The following is a 17,792-nucleotide window of genomic DNA, read 5'->3' as shown; positions in this document are numbered from 1 at the left end:
TTGAAAGATTGAATAATTTATTTATTTTAAATTTTTTTGTAAATATAATATATATATATATATATATATTGACTTATTTTCTATGAGAACATCGAATCGATACTAGCCATAATTTCAATTGCTCATCTTGTGGCTGAAACTTGTGAAGATGTTCAACCTCAAAATTTCTATAAGATTGTGATTTTTTTTATTTCACTTATAAATATCTTACTCCAATATGCTTGAAGATCATACATTAAATTCGAGAGAGAGAGAGAGAGAGGAAGAGATGGAGACAAAGGATTATAGAGCCCATGTGTTGGCAATTCCTTATCCAAGCCAAGGCCACATCAACCCAATGCTCCAATTCTCCAAGCGCTTATCCTCCAAAGGACTCAAGGCAACCTTTGCCACCACCCTCTTCATCTCCCAAACCATGAAGCCTGAATCATTTGGCTCGGGCGTCGAAATGGACACCATATCCGATGGCTGCGACGAAGGCGGCTTCTCGGAAGCCGACAGCGTCGACGATTACCTCAAAAGGTTAGAAGTTGCTGGATCAAAAACCCTATTTGAGCTCATCAGAAAATACAAAAACTCATCCCATCCTATTGATTGCATACTATATGATGCTTTCCTTCCATGGGCTTTGGATGTAGCAAAGCAATTCGGCTTAATCGGAGCAGCTTTTTTTACTCAGGCATGTGTTGTTAATTACATATATTATTATGCTTACCATGGACGACTGAGTCTTCCAGTTTCATCAGTGCCTGTCTCCATCCCTGGTTTGCCATTGCTTCAGCTTCGAGACATGCCATCATTCATTTATGTTGCAGGGTCGTATCCTTCTTACTTTGAGTTGGTGTTGAGTCAGTTTTCTAATGCAGACAAAGCAGATTTCATTCTTGTTAATACCTTCTACGAGTTGGAACATGAGGTTAGCTTTAACTTTTTTTCCTACAAAATATTTTTTATAATCGCGATTATTAGTTTTGATCATTTAATCAAAACCCTATCAATAAGATTTTTTAATTTGTCGATTTACATTAGATAATTAAGCTGTTTTGGTTTTCTAGTACTGCAATAAAATTTACCTTAGTCCTTTTCATATTGGTATAGTTATGACAAATGGCATCACAGTAAAGCATCTCATAAAATCACTTAACTATTTACCAAAAAATGTATTAAAAAATACAACTTTAATTATATCTATAAAAAAAATAGAATAATACCAGATATTTTTTAAAATTTATATTTAATTTATTATTGATATATAAATTTTATATATCATCTTATTAATTTTATATAAAATTTATATATTAATAATACATCAAAATTTTATCGGTATTTTATTTTCTTTGAACTGACATAATTCAAGTTTTTAAGTAAATTTAACAATTTGTATTATTATATCGTATTTCGTATAAGACACAATTTCAAATATAATATGAATAATTTTGATATAAATATAACACGAATATTTAAATAATATGAATAATTTAAATATAAATACAATATATTTATTATACATATTATATGTAACACGATATGATTAATACGTTTAAAATTAATTTGTTTAACACAATTCAAGTAACATGATATGACATGATTAACACAATTTAATACGAATAACATATTAGACATGATTAATCTATTTATTTAAACTAAAAGATATCATTTTAATTAGTATTTAAACAAAAAATTAATTAAAAATTAAATATTTATAATCTATTTAAACATCAAAATAATACAATAAATACGATTATTAATTTATTTAAAAAATAAATTAAAATAATTTCAATAATTTGTATGTTATATATACTTGCATGAATAATATTATATTTTAAACGTTTTATCACTATTTGACATAAATATGATACAAATAATACCGTGTCTTAATCATGTAAACACAATTAAAACACAAAATACGATTACACTAAATTCATACATTATTTTTTCTGTTTTATTTTCATGTCATGTTTAAATTATCAGATTTATTTCCAAAGGCAGGTCTCTTTCATATGTTGTGTTCGGGAAGGAGAGCAGAATTGCCAAGGAGGCCTGCCCCTTGTGTACATCAACCAAAATTCATTTTATCCTTTATTGTCCATTCATTAATTCCATTCAAAAGCTTCCCAAATGCTACAAATAAAGTCACAAAGGGATTTGAGAGTGTGAGTGAAGTGGAGCGGATGCAAAGAATTGACAAAACTCCTGCTGGTATTTCCTCTTCCAATACAAAGTCACATAAATGCAATGCTCCAATTGTCCAAGTGCTTAGATTCAAAAGGCCTCAGGGTCAGCACAAAGCCTGAATAATTTGAAGAAATTGAATGAGCAAATCCTAGAGTGGATGAATATCTCAATCTTTTTACCAACACTAGTTTCTCAAACGCTAGCCAAGCTCGCTAATAATAAATTGCTCTGATCTTTTCTTTGAAAGTCCTTGTCTATGCTCCAGTTATGTCACGGGCTTTAGATGTTGCTCCAAAATCAGGTATTCAGGGAGCTGCATTCTTCTCTCAATCTTGGGCAGTTAATGCCATTAATTATCCATCGAATTTTAGAGTTTCAGGGACCCTTTGGAAGAGCTCATTGCTCCATTGCCTTCAAGCACTGTGCCGGAGATGATTGATCTGCCATCATCTGTTTATCACTCTGAGTCATATAAAGGTCCATCAAATCTCACCATTTCTCAAAATTTCCTGGAAGCAAGTTAGCTCTTCTGCAACACTTCTGATAATATGGAAGAGGAAGAAATAAGTTAAAAAACCCTGCATGCTTGTAAGCATTCGAACATTCTAAATGCAAATTCTTGGTCACATGCAGTATTCATTTATATACACATACTAGAATGCCATGGATGTTCACCTTGAGTTGCCTGAAATTGGTGGGCTTATAAAGATGGAAAAAAAAAAAAAAAAACGAGTTCTATCAGTACTCTTTCCCGTCACTAATATATTTCCTTTTCTTTTATTCATAAAATGAAAGTTCTCTGTTTTCTTTCCCGTTATTCAGACACCAATTTCATAATTCATCTCTCATTTGAACTCAAAAGTTCAAGACTCTCGTTGCAAAGCCTACAAATATGCATCACTTCCAAAATCTGACCTAGTTTTCTAGTTCTGATGGCTTTGGGCATTTCTGCTTCATGGTTTGCTTGAGTTTTTAGGCTTTCAAGCTCAGTTGAGCTCAAGCACCAGGTCTGTGTGATTTTATTATTTTTCAGTAAAAATCCATTTTCTGGTTTTTAAAAAGAGATGAACAATTGTGCAAAATTATAATAGTGTTAAACAAGTTTCTAAATGAATAAAGCTTTGGGAGGTTAGCTGTTAGTTTTCAACTTCAAAGGGAAATTTTCTCTTGTGCCTAACCACAAGGCATTTTTTCCCTTTTTTTTTTTTTTTTTTTGTAATTTGCCTACAGAAAATAGCATTGATGGCTATCACAAAGAGCCAACAAACAAAAACCTACCACTCTTAGTAGGCTTCACTGCTACTTAAACAGATCAGCCTGTGCGTGCAATGTTGCAAATAGTGAAAACAAATAGGTTGTAATACTGAATAATTTACCAAAAAACAAAATTTGCATAACCAATAAAACTAAAAGGCTGGTGGCACCACCGCCCACTCATTGTTATTAATACTTAAAATTCAGGGCTTGCCAAGGATATGGTTCATAGCTCTATGCATGCACCTTAATGGGATTCCTCTATTTTTGGTATTCTAGACTGGCCAATTTATCATCAAAAAATCGAACCACTAGTGTACAACCTGAATTGGCCACCGATTTCATCCAGGGATGCTAAACTTATATTCCTTACTAGGTGACATCAACCAAACGGCCCCGTAAATATCTCAACTAGTTGAAAAGAAGTTTAGGCCTGAAGCAACATAGCACATTCGAAGTCATTTATATCACCATGCCTAACTGTATCCCTCAGGTCAGATTGATTGGCAAGTCCCACACAGAGCTGGGCCAAACCAACCAGAAAATGAAAAAGGAATTGCATTTCACAATTTGAAAAAGCTCACAGGGAAACTGAATGGCCTAATAATCCCTGAAGAACTCGTGAAGTTCAGAAACAATATAACCAACCATCACCAGAACGAAAACGCACCCACTAACACAAGACCCAACAAAAGGGCTGATGATCTTTCTTTTTCCCCTCAATACACAAAAGAATATCGATAAATTTTTAAACTGGGGAAAAATATTTAAAAAAACAATGGCAATAGATATATGATTAAAAAAAAATTACCTAATAATCATCATCACCATCACTAGAACTGGAGCTATCATCTTCAGTTCTGCTTTCCATAGAGCCTGAAGCTCCTACAGAGATTTTAAACAAAGCAGTTATGCATAGGACAATAGCAATTATGATATGCAATCAATAAACCAACTTACTTGTTCTATCAGAAGCCAGCATCCAATCTTGAAGACAAACCAAAGCTTGTATCATCTTTGATTTTAAAGAACTACGATCAGCGCTAATCACTTGAGGACCAATGTCAAATGCACTGTCAGAAGCAATAGTGGACACTGGAATGGTTAAAACATCACGAGCCATTCTCGACAGCTCCGGATACCTCAGGGAACATAAAGTCCAATACTCTAAGACATCTATTTCACTGTTTAGGTCATGGCTTGGTTCTTCTAAATAAAGATCAAGTTGAGACTTCTCCACTTGAGTTCGAAATCTGGCACTTTGAAAGGTTTCATAATCTTCAAACCCGTCATTATCATCTTTATCATTGGAGATTTTACTGGTAGCAACTGATAACACAGCAGTACGAGAAGGGCAGGCAGAATTTTGCATGTATTCACCAAACAGGCCATTCAAAGTGTTAACACTTATACTAACATATTTCTGAGCACCACTACCGTACAGTTTGGTGTAACAATATTCAACAAACTTAATCTTATACCTAGGATCCAAGATTGCAGCGCATGACAAGATCAAGTTATACTCTGACCAGTATTGGTTCAATTTAGTGTGCGTTTCCTTGACCAAGAAAGTCATAAAATTTTCTGGACCTCTAACCATATCAAACAAGCGACTATGAACTTTCCACACGGGTTTGAAATATAAATTTGAAGTTGGCTGTCTGTTTCTAAAAAATAAACATGTCACCTCGAAAAAGACTTTCAGAAATTTGTATAACACACTCAACTTTTCCCACTCATCTTCTGATAATTTGTGTATAAAGTTTTTGTCCTGTTCTGCCGAGTACACAAATGCATTCTTATAACACAAAGCAACTTCTATCATGTTATATGTGGAATTCCACCTAGTAGGAGAATCAAGACACAACTTTCTTTGAGTATCCAAATTCAATGTCTTAGCAATTATGTAAAAGTTCTTCTTCCGATGGGGGGATTGCTGCACGTACTTAATACCGAGTCTAAGTTTTCCAATGATATCAATAACCAGGTTGAAACCAGATTCCACAATCAAATTCAAAATGCGAAAGAAACAACTCATATGAAAAAATGCACCCTTACAAGGGAGGTACTTTTTCGCATCAAGACGTGGTTTAAGCATGTTAGCCACACAATCATCACTCGACAAGTTCTCCAGAGTAACGCTGAACACCTTGTGTTCAATGTTCCATTGAACCATACACAAAGCTATCTCATCTGCAACAGACAAGCTATCATATGGAGGAGGTATAAGCTTGAAACTTAAAATCCTCTTCTGCAATCTCCATTCATGATCAATGAAGTGTGCAGTGACACAATTAAAATGATCATCACAATTGGATTTCCATGTACTGGATGTCAAACAAATCCGACCAGGACATGTTGCTAGCAATTCACGGATATTCTCTCTCTCCTTCACATAAATGGAAATTATATCACTTTTAATAGACTTCGTAGTCAGCACCGGAAATTCAGGACATGCAGCACTCAATAAACGTCTAAAACCTGCATCTTCAACCATTCTGAATGGTTGTTCATCAACAATGATCATCATTGCAATTGCCTGACGAATCTCATCCACATCTAATTTATAGCTCTTTAAGGACGTAGTAGCAGCAATCAAGGTGTCATGCGAAAGAGTGAGGCGATTAGCATCACGGTTAACAGGTTTAAAGCATGCTTCTATCGAGCGGTGATCTAGATCATGATTACCGCGTTTAACACATGCTTCAATATGACGTCTCAAGTGAGAAGTACCACTAGTGGTTTTAGCAGTATATATCCTCCTGCATAACTTACATATAGCTTTGGAATCTCCTTGCTGTGCTGGAAGCTTCTCAAAAACGTCCCAGACCTTAGATGTTGTTTTTGGTCGCTTTGACGAGCTTTCATATATTTCTTCATGAACCACGTTTAACGGGGCAATGGCTTCCCCTGTGAGATTCTTGAAAAAATCTGCAGTTGAGAGAATTGATGAGAAATGTTTCAAAATACAAGGGAAAATAAATAAAGGCAATGAAAAGAGCACTCTTAGTAAACAAGTGGGAACAGAATCGAAATTACGAACAAAACAAAGGTATTCTTTATTTGGTTGCAAAGAAAAGAGAGATTACCTGGACCAAGCTTCTGGTCAAAGTTATCCATTTGCTGTTATTATCGAAAATCGAAAGCGAAAACTACAAGGGAGAGTGTCAATCAATAAATTAGTTGAAATGAAGCAAAGTCCATGTATGAGAACTGAACAAACCTGCGAAAATTGAGATGGGTAAATTCATTTCATAATAGTAAGCAGAAGCAATTAAGCTAATTTAACATTTGAGCAATTAGCAAATAATTGATATCGGGATGATAATTAAATTCCAAAACACACCCAATTTCTTAGCCCTTTCAACTTACATCAAAATCAAAGGCAGAAATTTTCCCACTCTTTCTCTTCCACCAAACAAACAAACTTTTCTTTTAAATTTGTTTTAGCAGATTGATAAAGAATTCAACTTCCAACTTTAACAAACAGAGAAAAGAAGAGCAAAAGCTGAAATAAGCGATGAACAAAAACCCTAAAACCCAAATCAAAAATAAGGAGAAAAGAGATCGCACCTTAATTGTGATCGCCAAGCAAATATATACATAAAACCCTCAAAATTGCCATTGTGCAAATGAAAATGAGGCAATTCCAAAAGCAAAAGGCACTCTTTTAAGTTTCAGACTCACTAAACTTGATTGATTACCATTGACCCAAAGATGGACGATATAATTAAAAATAGAGAAATTGGGGAAAAAAAATAGAACTTTCGCAGGGGCAGAACTGTTCATGGCTGACTAAACCACTTGGACAAAGCGACAATATAGTTTGCGTTTTGGTTGTTTTAAAAAATTAATTAAATAATTTGATAAATTTATTAATTAAAGGGGAAATTAACTTAATATTATGTGATTATCATAAAGATGCATTATATATTTAAAAAAGGGCCAAAAAAATCTTATTTTTATTTTTTATTAATTTAGTTAATTTATTTTGAAATTTTCTAGTTTTATTGGTTCTTCGTTGATAATTTTAAATTTAGTCAAATACATTATATACAATTAGCTTTATGCACACCCATTATTTGGTGAAATACTTGAATAATAGATAATTTATTATTAATATAAAATTTCAAAAAAAAAAAAAAGAAAAAAAATTAAAACGTGAGAGAAAGAATGAGACAAGTGAACGTTTGATTATTTAAAGTAAAAAAAAAAAAAAGACAATAAAATACTTTTTTTTTTATAAAAAAAAATTAGTGCCTTTACAAAGGGAACGACGGAGTTAAATCTATGCCTACACAATTTTTAATTCGGTTTTTAATCATTAAGTTACGAAAAAAAAATCACAATAAACTTTTTTTTTTATTTTATATATAAAAAAATAATGATATATTCGAAATAATTAATAATTAATAATAAATTTACATAAAATTTAAAAAATTTATGTAAATAATTATAAATTATATTTAATAATTTCATACACACATAAATTATATTTAATAATTTCTAATAAATTGTAAGTCTATTCTCTTGTAAGCCAATTATATTGTTTTAAAATGATGCTTGTGGAAGTGTTGGATAAATCTCTCCTTTGTAAGTGACGAGTTTATTTTATAAGGAAAAATCTAGATATTTATTATCATTTATAGTGACGTGACAGTTAATAATTAAATAATAATAAGTGTTAATCTAGTAAATAGGTACAACAATCTGCGTGACTTGAAATAAGCACTTTCTATTATTGATTTCAAAAGCGTTTCAAAAGGCAGTCCAAGTCCAGCTAATTATTTGTTTCTTATTGAGGACAATAATGGAACAAAGATAATGGAAAATGCAATGACCACAAACATATTGCATGGAAGTACGTAACAGTGATATGACCAAACTGGGCTGGGCCATGCATTTTGTAAATGAATGTACTATCAAAGACCAAAGATAAATGATCATGAAACGACATTTCAATAACCAAGCATCAATAATTTAATGCAGGAGAAGATGCATGGTGTATACCATCAGATTTCTTGATTTCCACCAATTTTTTGTGGTGTGCTAGGCTTCCACGACGCATAAATTTCTTGTTTTTAACAGAGGGGAATCAGTAGTTCATCAGATCATTGAGGAGGTAAAATGAAGAAACAAGAAAATGTTTGTGAAACCCAGGTTCTGGTATTGCCTTTCCCAGTCCAAGGTCACGTTAACCCAATGCTACAGTTCTCAAAACGCCTGGTTTCCAAGGGTCTGGAAGTCACACTACTTACCTTCACTGGCAATAAGCCTTTGGCAGTGCAGGACGGTCCTGTCAAACTTGAGCCTATTTCTGATGATCTTGAAGCAGACAATTTACTAGTAGAAAGTCCTGATGCATATCTAGAGCGTTTCAAAGCAGTTGTGACACTAAGACTACCTCAGATCATTGCTAAACTAGGCATGTCTAAGTCTAACCACTCAGTCAGTTGCCTAATTTACGACTCAGTCATCCCATGGGCACTCGACATAGCCAAACAGCAAGGCCTCCATGGAGCTGCATTCTTCACTCAATCGTGTGCGGTCAATACCATCTTCTACAACGTCCATGAAGGATTGCTCAAGGTTCCACTTGCTGCTCAGTCCTCTTTCTCGATTGTTGGCTTGCCACTACTTGAAGAATACGACCTGCCAACTTTTGTTTATGACATAGGAGCCTATCCAGCCTTAACACACCTGTCAGTGAATCAGTTCTTAAACTTCAGAAAAGCTGACTGGGTTTTGGTTAATACTTTCACTAGCTTAGAAGAGGAGGTACATACATGCATCCTGATTTCTGATATAAGTTAAAAATATGCTCGTTTGCCAACTAAACAAGTGAATTTTGTAACTTCATGTGTGGTTTAACCCCAAATTTGTTGATAACTCCGAGCAGGTACTGAGCTGGATGGGAAGCCTGAGGTCAATCAAGACAATTGGACCTACAATTCCATCAAAGTACCTAGACAAACGGCTGGAGGATGACAAGGATTACGGCATACACCTCTTCAAGCCTGAGATCGACATATGCAATAACTGGTTAAACTCTAAGGAAACAGGCTCAGTTGTTTACGTATCATTCGGAAGCTTGGCGGCCCTAGGAGAGGAGCAAATGAAAGATCTAGCATTAGGTCTAAAGGGAAGCAACAGCTACTTCCTGTGGGTAGTTAGAGAAACTGAGAAGAAAAAGCTTCCTGCCAACTTCTTAGAAGAGAGTTCAGAGAAAGGGCTGGTAGTGTCTTGGAGTCCTCAATTAGAAGTCTTAGCTCATAAGGCAGTCGGTTGCTTCATGACTCATTGCGGATGGAACTCGACACTGGAGGCATTAAGCTTGGGGGTGCCTATGGTAGCAGTGCCACAATTTTCAGATCAAACAACAAATGCCAAACTTGTTGCCGATGTATGGCAGGTGGGAATAAGAGCTCGGATGGATGACAAAGGAATCATCACAAAGGAAGAGATAGAACGGTGCATAAGGGAAATCATGGGAGGAGATAAAAGTAAAGCTATAAAATGGAATTCAGATAAGTGGAAGAAACTGGCCGTACAGGCAGTCAATGAAGGGGGAAGCTCAGACAAGAATATAGATGAATTTGTAGCTCAACTTAGATGTAAATAGCATCTATTTCCATCTTTATTTATAAACATTTGAACAATGTCAAAGATTGTGCCAAGAGATGCATTGGACCAACTAGAATGCTAACTACAAAATGTATTAAGGAGAAATAAAAAATTAAATGAAAGTCGAAAAAAGACTATAATCTCTGTATTCTCGCCTCCTCGGTACTATTGTCATCTTCTGTCTGACTGCCCAATTTGACAATGTCTTCCACGAGAATTTTACCATCTATTAAATTGAAACGATGAGAGCATATAGTCCGTCTTGTGAACAAATAAATCAAGTGATTGACCATGAAGAAGGAAAATTGTTTTAGCTGACCTGTATCTTTGGAAAGATTGCTGATGAGCTCTTGCACACCCGCCTTGCCAAGTGTATCCTTCAAGTATATAGCAGCGGCAGCCACCTCCTCAGGAGTGACTTTCCCATCATAATCTCTGCAGACAGAGAACATTTTTCACATATTTGATTACATACACCAAATGCCAAGATCAGCAAAAATTGCATGACACTGTTTCTTACGATCAGTCCATGAGCTTTTCAAGATGACTTCAGCTAATATTATTTAATCAAGTATGGGTTTAGGGTCACCCCGTCCTTGATGCCGGTAACTGTTCCCATGTGACAGTTGATATGAATAACAACACCTAACTCCATTAATCTTTTTCAATAACAAAACATAACATTATGATAACAAAACATCACACTATTTGCAAGCATCATAGTACAAAGCCAAGACAGGAGAAAAGGAAACAATCCAAAACAAATTTGCACCTGTCAAGTAATCGCCAACGATCACCAATTTTTGTATCTACATCATCAATTTCCTTCTCAAGATTTTGGAGCATGGCATCAACCTAACAAGTGACGAGAATGGTAAATGCTTTGCTTTCTATAACAATATAAGAAATAGAGAAACTGCAACAAAACTTAGTTCCCATGAGTCTTACCTTTTCAGTAAGTGCCAAAGAAACCTCATCACTTTCAGACGCTTCACTAGAATGGTCACCTTCCTCTCTTGTAGCTCTATATGCCTTAATGGCATCCTTTTCACCATCTACACCCTCTTTCTCTACCATGCTATTATAAAGTTCTATCTGGCAACATTGGAAAAACCCAACATCAACATAAAATAAAAAGGAACAGAACTAGCAGATTTATCATTTCTTTAATGATTTTTCCAAGTTAAGAATACCATAAGGACATTGCACAAAAACTATGTCTTATTTTTAAACTTGCTTCATTGACTTCTGCCAATAACTAGTTAAATGTAAAATATGAACGTCATGCACCCAGATTTCTTCACTACGACCAAATAAAATGCTATCCAAGTTTATAACATACCTCCTTATTGACAAGACCCAGGAACGCTTCACGCTCTCGGCTCACAGACTACATATTAGGAACAAAGTAAGTCAAATCAACATTGCAAGAGGCAATGCTAGGAAGAAAACAATAGAAAGAATAGAATTGACAGAATGACAGCCACTGAAGAGAATCTTAAAATCAAGTCCTTACAGATGCTGAAGCTAAAACAGCCAATGCACGACTGAGTTCACAAAGCTGCTCTTGCTTTTCCAATGTTCTTGCTATAGCCTGTTCTTGTGCTTCTCTAGCCGTTGGGATAGTCATCTCTTTCAATGCCACATCCTCTTCACTAGCTTTAGATTCCTTCACCCTTGCCAGCTCTTCTTCTTCTTTCTCTTTCTCCTTCTACAAAGGTACCAATTTAGAACAAGGCAATTCAAAAGAAGTGCTCAAGATCCGGAAAGCTGCTTTTAGGCTCATTTCTAAAGCCTAAGCAGAAAACTTTAAGAGTTGAGGCCTCTATTTACAGGACATTAAGATTATACCCAACTATTTCACAAAAAGCAGGACCAACTTAGCCCCATAGGAGGCCCCAATGGTACGCACCCTACAGTAGAGGAGGCTATTATATGGCAATAATATATATAAAAAAAAAAAAAAAAACCATCTTCCTTTTTCAACCTTGATCAGTTCTTCCTGCATCTCAAGGTACTCCAGCTTCCTTCTCCTTTCTGAAACAGAATCTTCAGATGGTAAAGCTGTAACACCAACGGTATCCACAACTTCATCAGGTAGAGAAGAAAGGGTAGCTCGAACAACATCTTCTGGCTTCAGCTTTCCTGATACAATGAAGGCCCTTCAGAGGGTATCAAATCAGAATAATATGGATTCAGATCTGATGAAGAAAAGGTAAACACGTGCGTCAACTGATGAACTTCAGTAACCAACAAAACATGGGAAGAAAGAAAACATAAAACAAAACTTCAAATCACCTGGAAAGGATCAAAAGGGAAGATGGGACTGAGTGATTGAGAGACAAATCCAGCCAATCCCGAAGCTGCAGGCAGATGTTAGCCTTGTTAAGGAGTCACATAAAAATGTACGTGATATTGCAATTAATTACATAACCAATAAATAGAAGAAACACTAACAAGTCCCTCCAAGACAATTTAAAAAATAAAGATAAAACAATTCTTTTGAAAAAATCATCTCATCCGAGCATCTAAACGCACCAAATCAGAAAAAAAAAAAAAAAAAGATTGTTCCAATAGAATTAAATCAATACAGCATAATTAAATCCCTTTTTTTTTAATATTCTTTCATGTGGATGGTTTTGGCATGGTAGGGTTTTGGAGTAGGGTATGTTTGTACAATTGTCATAACCGGACCATACAACATAAAAAAAATATAAATAATGGTGATACCAAAAGTGAAAATAAGCAAATTCAGAAGCCTATCAACACATGAGACCATAGAATATCTGATCAACAACTTATCATTGCAAATAAGGTGCAGATAGAGATTGCAGAATCTCAAGACTTAATTGGCAAAGGTAAAAGTAAATAAGCACTTAAAAATTAAAAACAAAACACCTGTTGACGCAATTCTTCTACTGAGAGCACTCCAAGCATGCCTCGCTTCCTACAATCTTCACGAAGTTCAGCTTCTGATAGGGACTCCACGCCCTCCACTTGAATCAACTTGTCATCCTTCTTAATCCTAAAACATAAATAATAACAATAAGAAAATAGTAACAATAACAACATTCACAATGACTTCAAAATTACTGAAAAAGCAAAGGGATGAGATAGACGGAGAAAGGATTTTAAAAAGAGAGCTTAGTTGGGTCCCAAATATTAAAGTGAAGAAAAGCTAAAGAAACTAAATAGCTTCAACTAAACTCCGCTAGAAAGAAAACCAGATTTCAAGAATACCATACCAAGAAAATCAAACCCAAATTTCAACAAGACTCATAACTCCTCTTATTTTGGTTCATTTGGGATTTTTTGCTTTTCACTTTCTTATTACAAAAAGCAAAAAGCAAAAGCACCAATCAAACGGAGCCTAAGGGAATACTCATACCATGAAACCACGTGGTTTTAAAATGCAACACAAGTTATGCTTGAAGGGGTAACTTGATTATATTTAAACTTTACAAGTGAAAAAGGAACCAGAAATCACACAATAACGAGATTCCTCTCCAAAGCCAAGATGTTATCATGAGTTCATAAATGATAAAGTCAAATAACCTCAGTTGAAATTAATCTGCCCAAGCAACCACGATAAAACACAAGTTCAATGGAGAAGATCTGGAAGAATTCATTCACTACTCTCGAATACATCCAACTACATTGGCATGTTCTGCCAAAACAAGGCATGTAACACTTAAATTAGCTCAGATTGGATAAACAAGTTTTACCATCGGAGTCTCTTCCGAAGCATATAACGCAAATATGCATCTGTTCCAAAAGGGCTGATTCCCATATATTTGCACATATTTACCAATCGGGGCCTGGCAGAAGAAAAAAACAAGAACATGAAATAAAATAGCACAACTTTTCTGAATCAACAATTCAATTTAAATTAATTAGTCAAAAGCTTTCAAATACAAGAACATTTAAATGGAGACCAACCTGCTGATATTATCCAGAGTGAGTTCATCATTAAACAGCTTGGCAAAGCCAAGAATCTCATCATTGGATACAACGGCACCCCTTCTGACCTGCAAAATATCAAGAATGCAATTGCTAAAGTTAAATAATGGAAACAAGGAAAAGAGACAAGAAAAATCATAGATGAGATAGTATCTTACCCTGTTCAAAAATTCATCAAGATCTTCAGCAGTCTGCTTAATTTCTTCACTCCTAGAATTTTGAACCTCCTTTGCCATTTCTTTGACTGTATCCTGAAGAAACTTGGCATATTCTATTCTTGCATGAAGCCTCCTTTTCAGTGCTTCCTACATGTTCAGTAAGTAAGAAGACATGCCTTGGAAAAAAAAAAAGGAAAGGGAGGAGAGCAGGGGCATGCCACAGCCACACACACACTTTGCACAGTTAACACCAAAAATCTGCCTCCTCATACGCATACACATAGGTCCAAACAAGTGCACATTCCATAGACACAAGCAAGTGTGCTTGCACGCCCTTACACACAGAGAAATCTTATTTATCCAATAACTTTGATTAATAAAATATTTATAAACGAAGAAGAAAGATTTGGTCCAGTTTCTATCAAGGGAAACTGGTGAATATAAGAAAAAAAGTAACTGTTATTAGAACAACTAGAAAAAGAAACAACAAACTAGGATACTTACAAGGAAAGTAAGACGCCTACAGCACTCATTCAATAATACTACCCCAAAATCAGAACCCAGCCTAATGTTTGACATAACAGAAATACCACAAATCCTTCAATTGCCTAGATAATGATCCTCTCTCAAAAATATATATTTTGCAGATTACCTCGTAAATAAAGGCAAAAAATATGTAAAGAGACCTTAATATTCCTGATTTATGTAGCAGGGCCAATGCCTATCTATTTATATCTCTCGGCTTCAAATTATCAGCAATAGGTCCATACATATTATCAGTTAATACTTAATATTATAATCTCAGACGTTTTATGTTATTGATTCTTTTTCCTATGCTTCTTTTCTCTATTTCTCCATTTTCTCCTAAGCAAGGTAATTTAACATCCCACTGGCTAAAAACTCATATTCTGATCTATATATGAAGCTTAAAACAAGGTGAACACAAATTTTAGTAATTTTGTTCACATATATGAGCTCAAGCAAGTATTGATATCCACCAGCCCTTTTTTGCATAAAATGTTTTCAGAAAATTTAACACAAATTTATTCACATATGCAATCGTAATAAAATTATGGTGAAAGAAAACTCTTGTTGTTTGGAAAGAAAACCAAACGAATAAAAATATATCAGTTTAAGGCTGACAAAGAAAATGCTGGCTCATTTTCACCCACTTTATCATGCATGTATAAAGGAGAAACCTAACTTCAAAGCTTCCTGCCTTAACAGGAGATATTCTAAAAAGAATGCCTATATACCTGCTCTTTCATCTTGTCTTGAAAAGTCAATGGCAACATGTTGGGGAACAGTTTTAGAAAAACAGGCAGAAGAAATTCCATGAATGGGACTATGATAAAAACTGCAAATGGGACTAGCCTAAAGATATCAGCAGTAGTTCGAGTCAGCTGTTGCCTCTCCCTTCTAGATAAACTTCTACCACCCGCAAGCTTTAGCAGCAATCTTGAGCTGATCCTCACATCAACCCCAAGTAGCTTAAAACCCAACCAATAATGTTGCAAAGTAGAACGAATTTCGTGTTTCCAAAGAACAAGTTTCTTTGCCCAATCCTCCCTATAAAAAGAAATAGAATATTAAATATACAATACATCAAAAATCAATTCAAATCATGTAACTGATTTATTAAAAACCTTAATAATTAAAAGAATAAAGTTTGACCTGCTCATATAAGCTACAGCTCTTAAAGAAGGACCAATCCCAATTGTTGTAACCCATATTTTTTGCAAAATGGATTTGGCAACCTTTTGAAAATCTTTTAACTGTTTGGCTTTCACTTTGGCTTTAACGGTACTCAAACCTTCAACAGCTTGATCACATTCTTCTGCAGATGCTTCCTTTCTCTTTTTAGAGACCAATTCTTCATTTCCCTCATTATCTCGTTCGGGTTGCTTAGCAGTAGCCGTCGAAGAATGACGAACAGAATATGACATGACACTTAATGGAGAATTGAATTGAAATCTTGCACTTCCAGGACACAAAACTGAGCATCTAGAGAATTCTAACCCCAAAAAACCTACTAAATCCTGTTTGGTAAGAGAATTTACATCTGATTTTTTTACACGATTAAAATCTTCAAAACTACATGATTTCAACTTATGAGTAGGATGGCCATGACACAGTGAGGTCTGGACTGAGAATGAAAAGCCATTCAGGTAATCAGAAATAAATCTCTTCCTTATTAAAATCGTTCTAGAAGCCATTATCAATATCAATTTTTTTATTGTCAACAACAGAGCACATTCACGTTTCTGCAACAACCACTCTATTAACCTGATGAAGATAACATTTCAAATAAAGAAAAATTATCTTCAATTGCATCACATTAGGAGCTAGTTAAGTAAAATTAGATTTTTTTTAATTTTGTTCAAGTCAAAAATTAACAAATAAATTCAAATGAAATTTTTTTTGAAAAAAATTAAAAATTAAAAGAAAAAAGACAGAAAGAAAGTATGCAGCTATAAAAATACTGAAAAAAAAAAAAAAAGAGGAAAATTCAAAGCATCTGTTTCTCATAAAAGAAAAGCGAAAACAAGAAATTTTATTAAAAAATTTACAAGCAGTTCATAAAATTTGTTCAAAATTCATTTCAAACAATACTTAACATCCATTTTCACTCCACTTAAAAAGAACCTTGACAACAAAAAAATGCAAAAGAGAATATATATTCGATAATTATAATTAATTTTTAGTTTTGAGTAAAAAAATTAATAAAAAAAAACAAACATTATAATAAAATTTGAAACAGCAAAATTCAAGAATAACCAAAAAGTTAAATAAATTCTTGAATAAAAAGCATGTTATTTAAGGTTTGTGGGTGAGAACTGAAAAAGAACATTTATTATGGATCAAAAAATTTGAAGTAATAAAATACAAGAATCAAAAAATAAGAAGTCAAAGAAAATGTAGCGAAATTAACAACTAAAAGAATCATTTCAGAAACTTGAAAACCAAAAAATGCAAAAGCAAATATATATTTGATATTGACCAAAAAACTTAAGTAAAACAAACATTACAGTAAAATAAAATTTGAAGTAGCAAAATTCAAGGATAACCAAAAAAAATTAAATAAATTGTTGAATAAAAAGTCATGTTACTTACAGTGTGTAGACGAGAACTGAGAGAGAATATTTTTTTAATGGATAAAAAAATTTTGAACTTATAAAATGAAAGAAAAAAATCAAAGAAGAAAAAGGTAAAGTTGAACACGCAGGAAGGTTTAAGACTGGGAGGGTTTAAAGGACAGGGAGTGGGAGGGTTTAAAAGGGTACAACGACCGTTACTCTGCGGACAAGGAAAGTTACTCTGTTACAGTAAGATTTGATTTGTTTTGACTTTTTAATCTTGACTAGTTGGGCTGTTTTATGAAATGTGGACCTTTTTCTATTTTTTTTATCAACAAGATAAATAAAATAATATACTTTTAAAATTTGGTGGGAAAAAAATTAAAATCAAAGACAAATAAAATAATATATATTTTAAATTTGGAGGGACAAAAAAATATTAAAATTTTAAAAAAAATTATTGAAATTTTTAATTTCAAAACTGAAACAACAATTTTATTGTCAAGTTCACCAAATGTACAAGTACATTAATTCTTCTGATTTA

General features: G+C 33.9%; 4 protein-coding genes across 8 annotated transcripts; 2 read left to right on the top strand and 2 right to left on the bottom strand.

Annotated features, from left to right (window-relative positions):
* The first annotated feature begins 208 nt into the window (after positions 1-208).
* LOC111307652 (UDP-glycosyltransferase 74F2-like) lies at positions 209-2,120 on the top strand. Its single transcript, XM_089751842.1, has 2 exons — positions 209-916; positions 1,990-2,120. The coding sequence occupies exons 1-2, from the start codon at positions 218-220 to the stop codon at positions 2,095-2,097; spliced, it is 807 nt and encodes a 268-aa protein (XP_089607968.1). The 5' UTR covers positions 209-217; the 3' UTR covers positions 2,098-2,120.
* Positions 2,121-2,181: 61 nt separating this feature from the next.
* On the bottom strand, positions 2,182-7,134 carry LOC111307651 (zinc finger BED domain-containing protein RICESLEEPER 2-like). Of its 3 annotated transcripts, none has more exons than XM_022905719.2 (5): positions 7,003-7,134; positions 6,519-6,652; positions 4,390-6,360; positions 4,241-4,314; positions 2,182-2,715 (listed from the first exon to the last, which is right to left on the bottom strand). In XM_022905719.2, exons 2-4 carry the CDS (start codon positions 6,547-6,549, stop codon positions 4,241-4,243), a joined length of 2,076 nt encoding a protein of 691 aa, XP_022761454.1. In that variant the 5' UTR covers positions 6,550-6,652; positions 7,003-7,134; the 3' UTR covers positions 2,182-2,715. The 3 variants fall into 3 exon arrangements, with proteins under 3 accessions (XP_022761454.1, XP_022761453.1, XP_089607965.1); XM_022905718.2 differs by having other exon boundaries at positions 6,519-6,581; XM_089751839.1 differs by lacking the exon at positions 4,241-4,314.
* A 958-nt stretch (positions 7,135-8,092) lies between these two features.
* Positions 8,093-10,051, top strand: LOC111307653 (mogroside I-E synthase-like). The gene is made up of 2 exons (XM_022905723.2): positions 8,093-9,207; positions 9,329-10,051. The coding sequence occupies exons 1-2, from the start codon at positions 8,557-8,559 to the stop codon at positions 10,049-10,051; spliced, it is 1,374 nt and encodes a 457-aa protein (XP_022761458.1). The 5' UTR covers positions 8,093-8,556.
* LOC111307650 (uncharacterized) lies at positions 10,037-17,723 on the bottom strand. Of its 3 annotated transcripts, none has more exons than XM_022905717.2 (14): positions 15,846-17,723; positions 15,428-15,740; positions 14,172-14,318; positions 13,993-14,081; positions 13,779-13,871; positions 12,952-13,078; positions 12,352-12,416; positions 12,041-12,215; positions 11,570-11,764; positions 11,396-11,443; positions 11,002-11,148; positions 10,826-10,908; positions 10,373-10,488; positions 10,037-10,279 (listed from the first exon to the last, which is right to left on the bottom strand). In XM_022905717.2, exons 1-14 carry the CDS (start codon positions 16,385-16,387, stop codon positions 10,188-10,190), a joined length of 2,232 nt encoding a protein of 743 aa, XP_022761452.2. In that variant the 5' UTR covers positions 16,388-17,723; the 3' UTR covers positions 10,037-10,187. The 3 variants fall into 3 exon arrangements, with proteins under 3 accessions (XP_022761452.2, XP_022761449.2, XP_089607964.1); XM_089751838.1 differs by lacking the exon at positions 10,037-10,279 and adding an exon at positions 10,574-10,662 and having other exon boundaries at positions 10,440-10,488; XM_022905714.2 differs by having other exon boundaries at positions 10,037-10,488.
* Positions 17,724-17,792: the final 69 nt, after the last annotated feature.

Source organism: Durio zibethinus, chromosome 22 (genome assembly GCF_047325235.1).
Source record: "Durio zibethinus cultivar Kanyao isolate XHJ-2024 chromosome 22, ASM4732523v1, whole genome shotgun sequence".
In the NCBI taxonomy this organism is placed as follows: domain Eukaryota; kingdom Viridiplantae; phylum Streptophyta; class Magnoliopsida; order Malvales; family Malvaceae; genus Durio; species Durio zibethinus.
Note: the sequence above shows the minus strand (reverse complement) of the source record. Positions and strands in the feature narration are given on the sequence as shown.

Excerpts from the sequence above, each read along its gene's own strand:
- LOC111307651 (XM_022905719.2), bottom strand. The coding sequence starts at position 6,549 with ATGGATAACTTTGACCAGAAGCTTGGTCCAG. Across the intron at positions 6,361-6,518 it reads TGACCAGAAGCTTGGTCCAG|ATTTTTTCAAGAATCTCACA; the intron begins GTAATCTCTCTT and ends TCTCAACTGCAG. Across the intron at positions 4,315-4,389 it reads GCTGGCTTCTGATAGAACAA|GAGCTTCAGGCTCTATGGAA; the intron begins GTAAGTTGGTTT and ends AAATCTCTGTAG.
- LOC111307650 (XM_022905714.2), bottom strand. The coding sequence starts at position 16,387 with ATGGCTTCTAGAACGATTTTAATAAGGAAGAGATTTATTTCTGATTAC. Across the intron at positions 14,319-15,427 it reads AAGACAAGATGAAAGAGCAG|GAAGCACTGAAAAGGAGGCT; the intron begins GTATATAGGCAT and ends CTGAACATGTAG. Across the intron at positions 12,216-12,351 it reads TCCCTTTTGATCCTTTCCAG|GGCCTTCATTGTATCAGGAA; the intron begins GTGATTTGAAGT and ends TACCCTCTGAAG.
- LOC111307652 (XM_089751842.1), top strand. The coding sequence starts at position 218 with ATGCTTGAAGATCATACATTAAATTCGAGAGAGAGAGAGAGAGAGGAA. Across the intron at positions 917-1,989 it reads TCTACGAGTTGGAACATGAG|GTCTCTTTCATATGTTGTGT; the intron begins GTTAGCTTTAAC and ends TTCCAAAGGCAG.
- LOC111307653 (XM_022905723.2), top strand. The coding sequence starts at position 8,557 with ATGAAGAAACAAGAAAATGTTTGTGAAACCCAGGTTCTGGTATTGCCT. Across the intron at positions 9,208-9,328 it reads TCACTAGCTTAGAAGAGGAG|GTACTGAGCTGGATGGGAAG; the intron begins GTACATACATGC and ends AACTCCGAGCAG.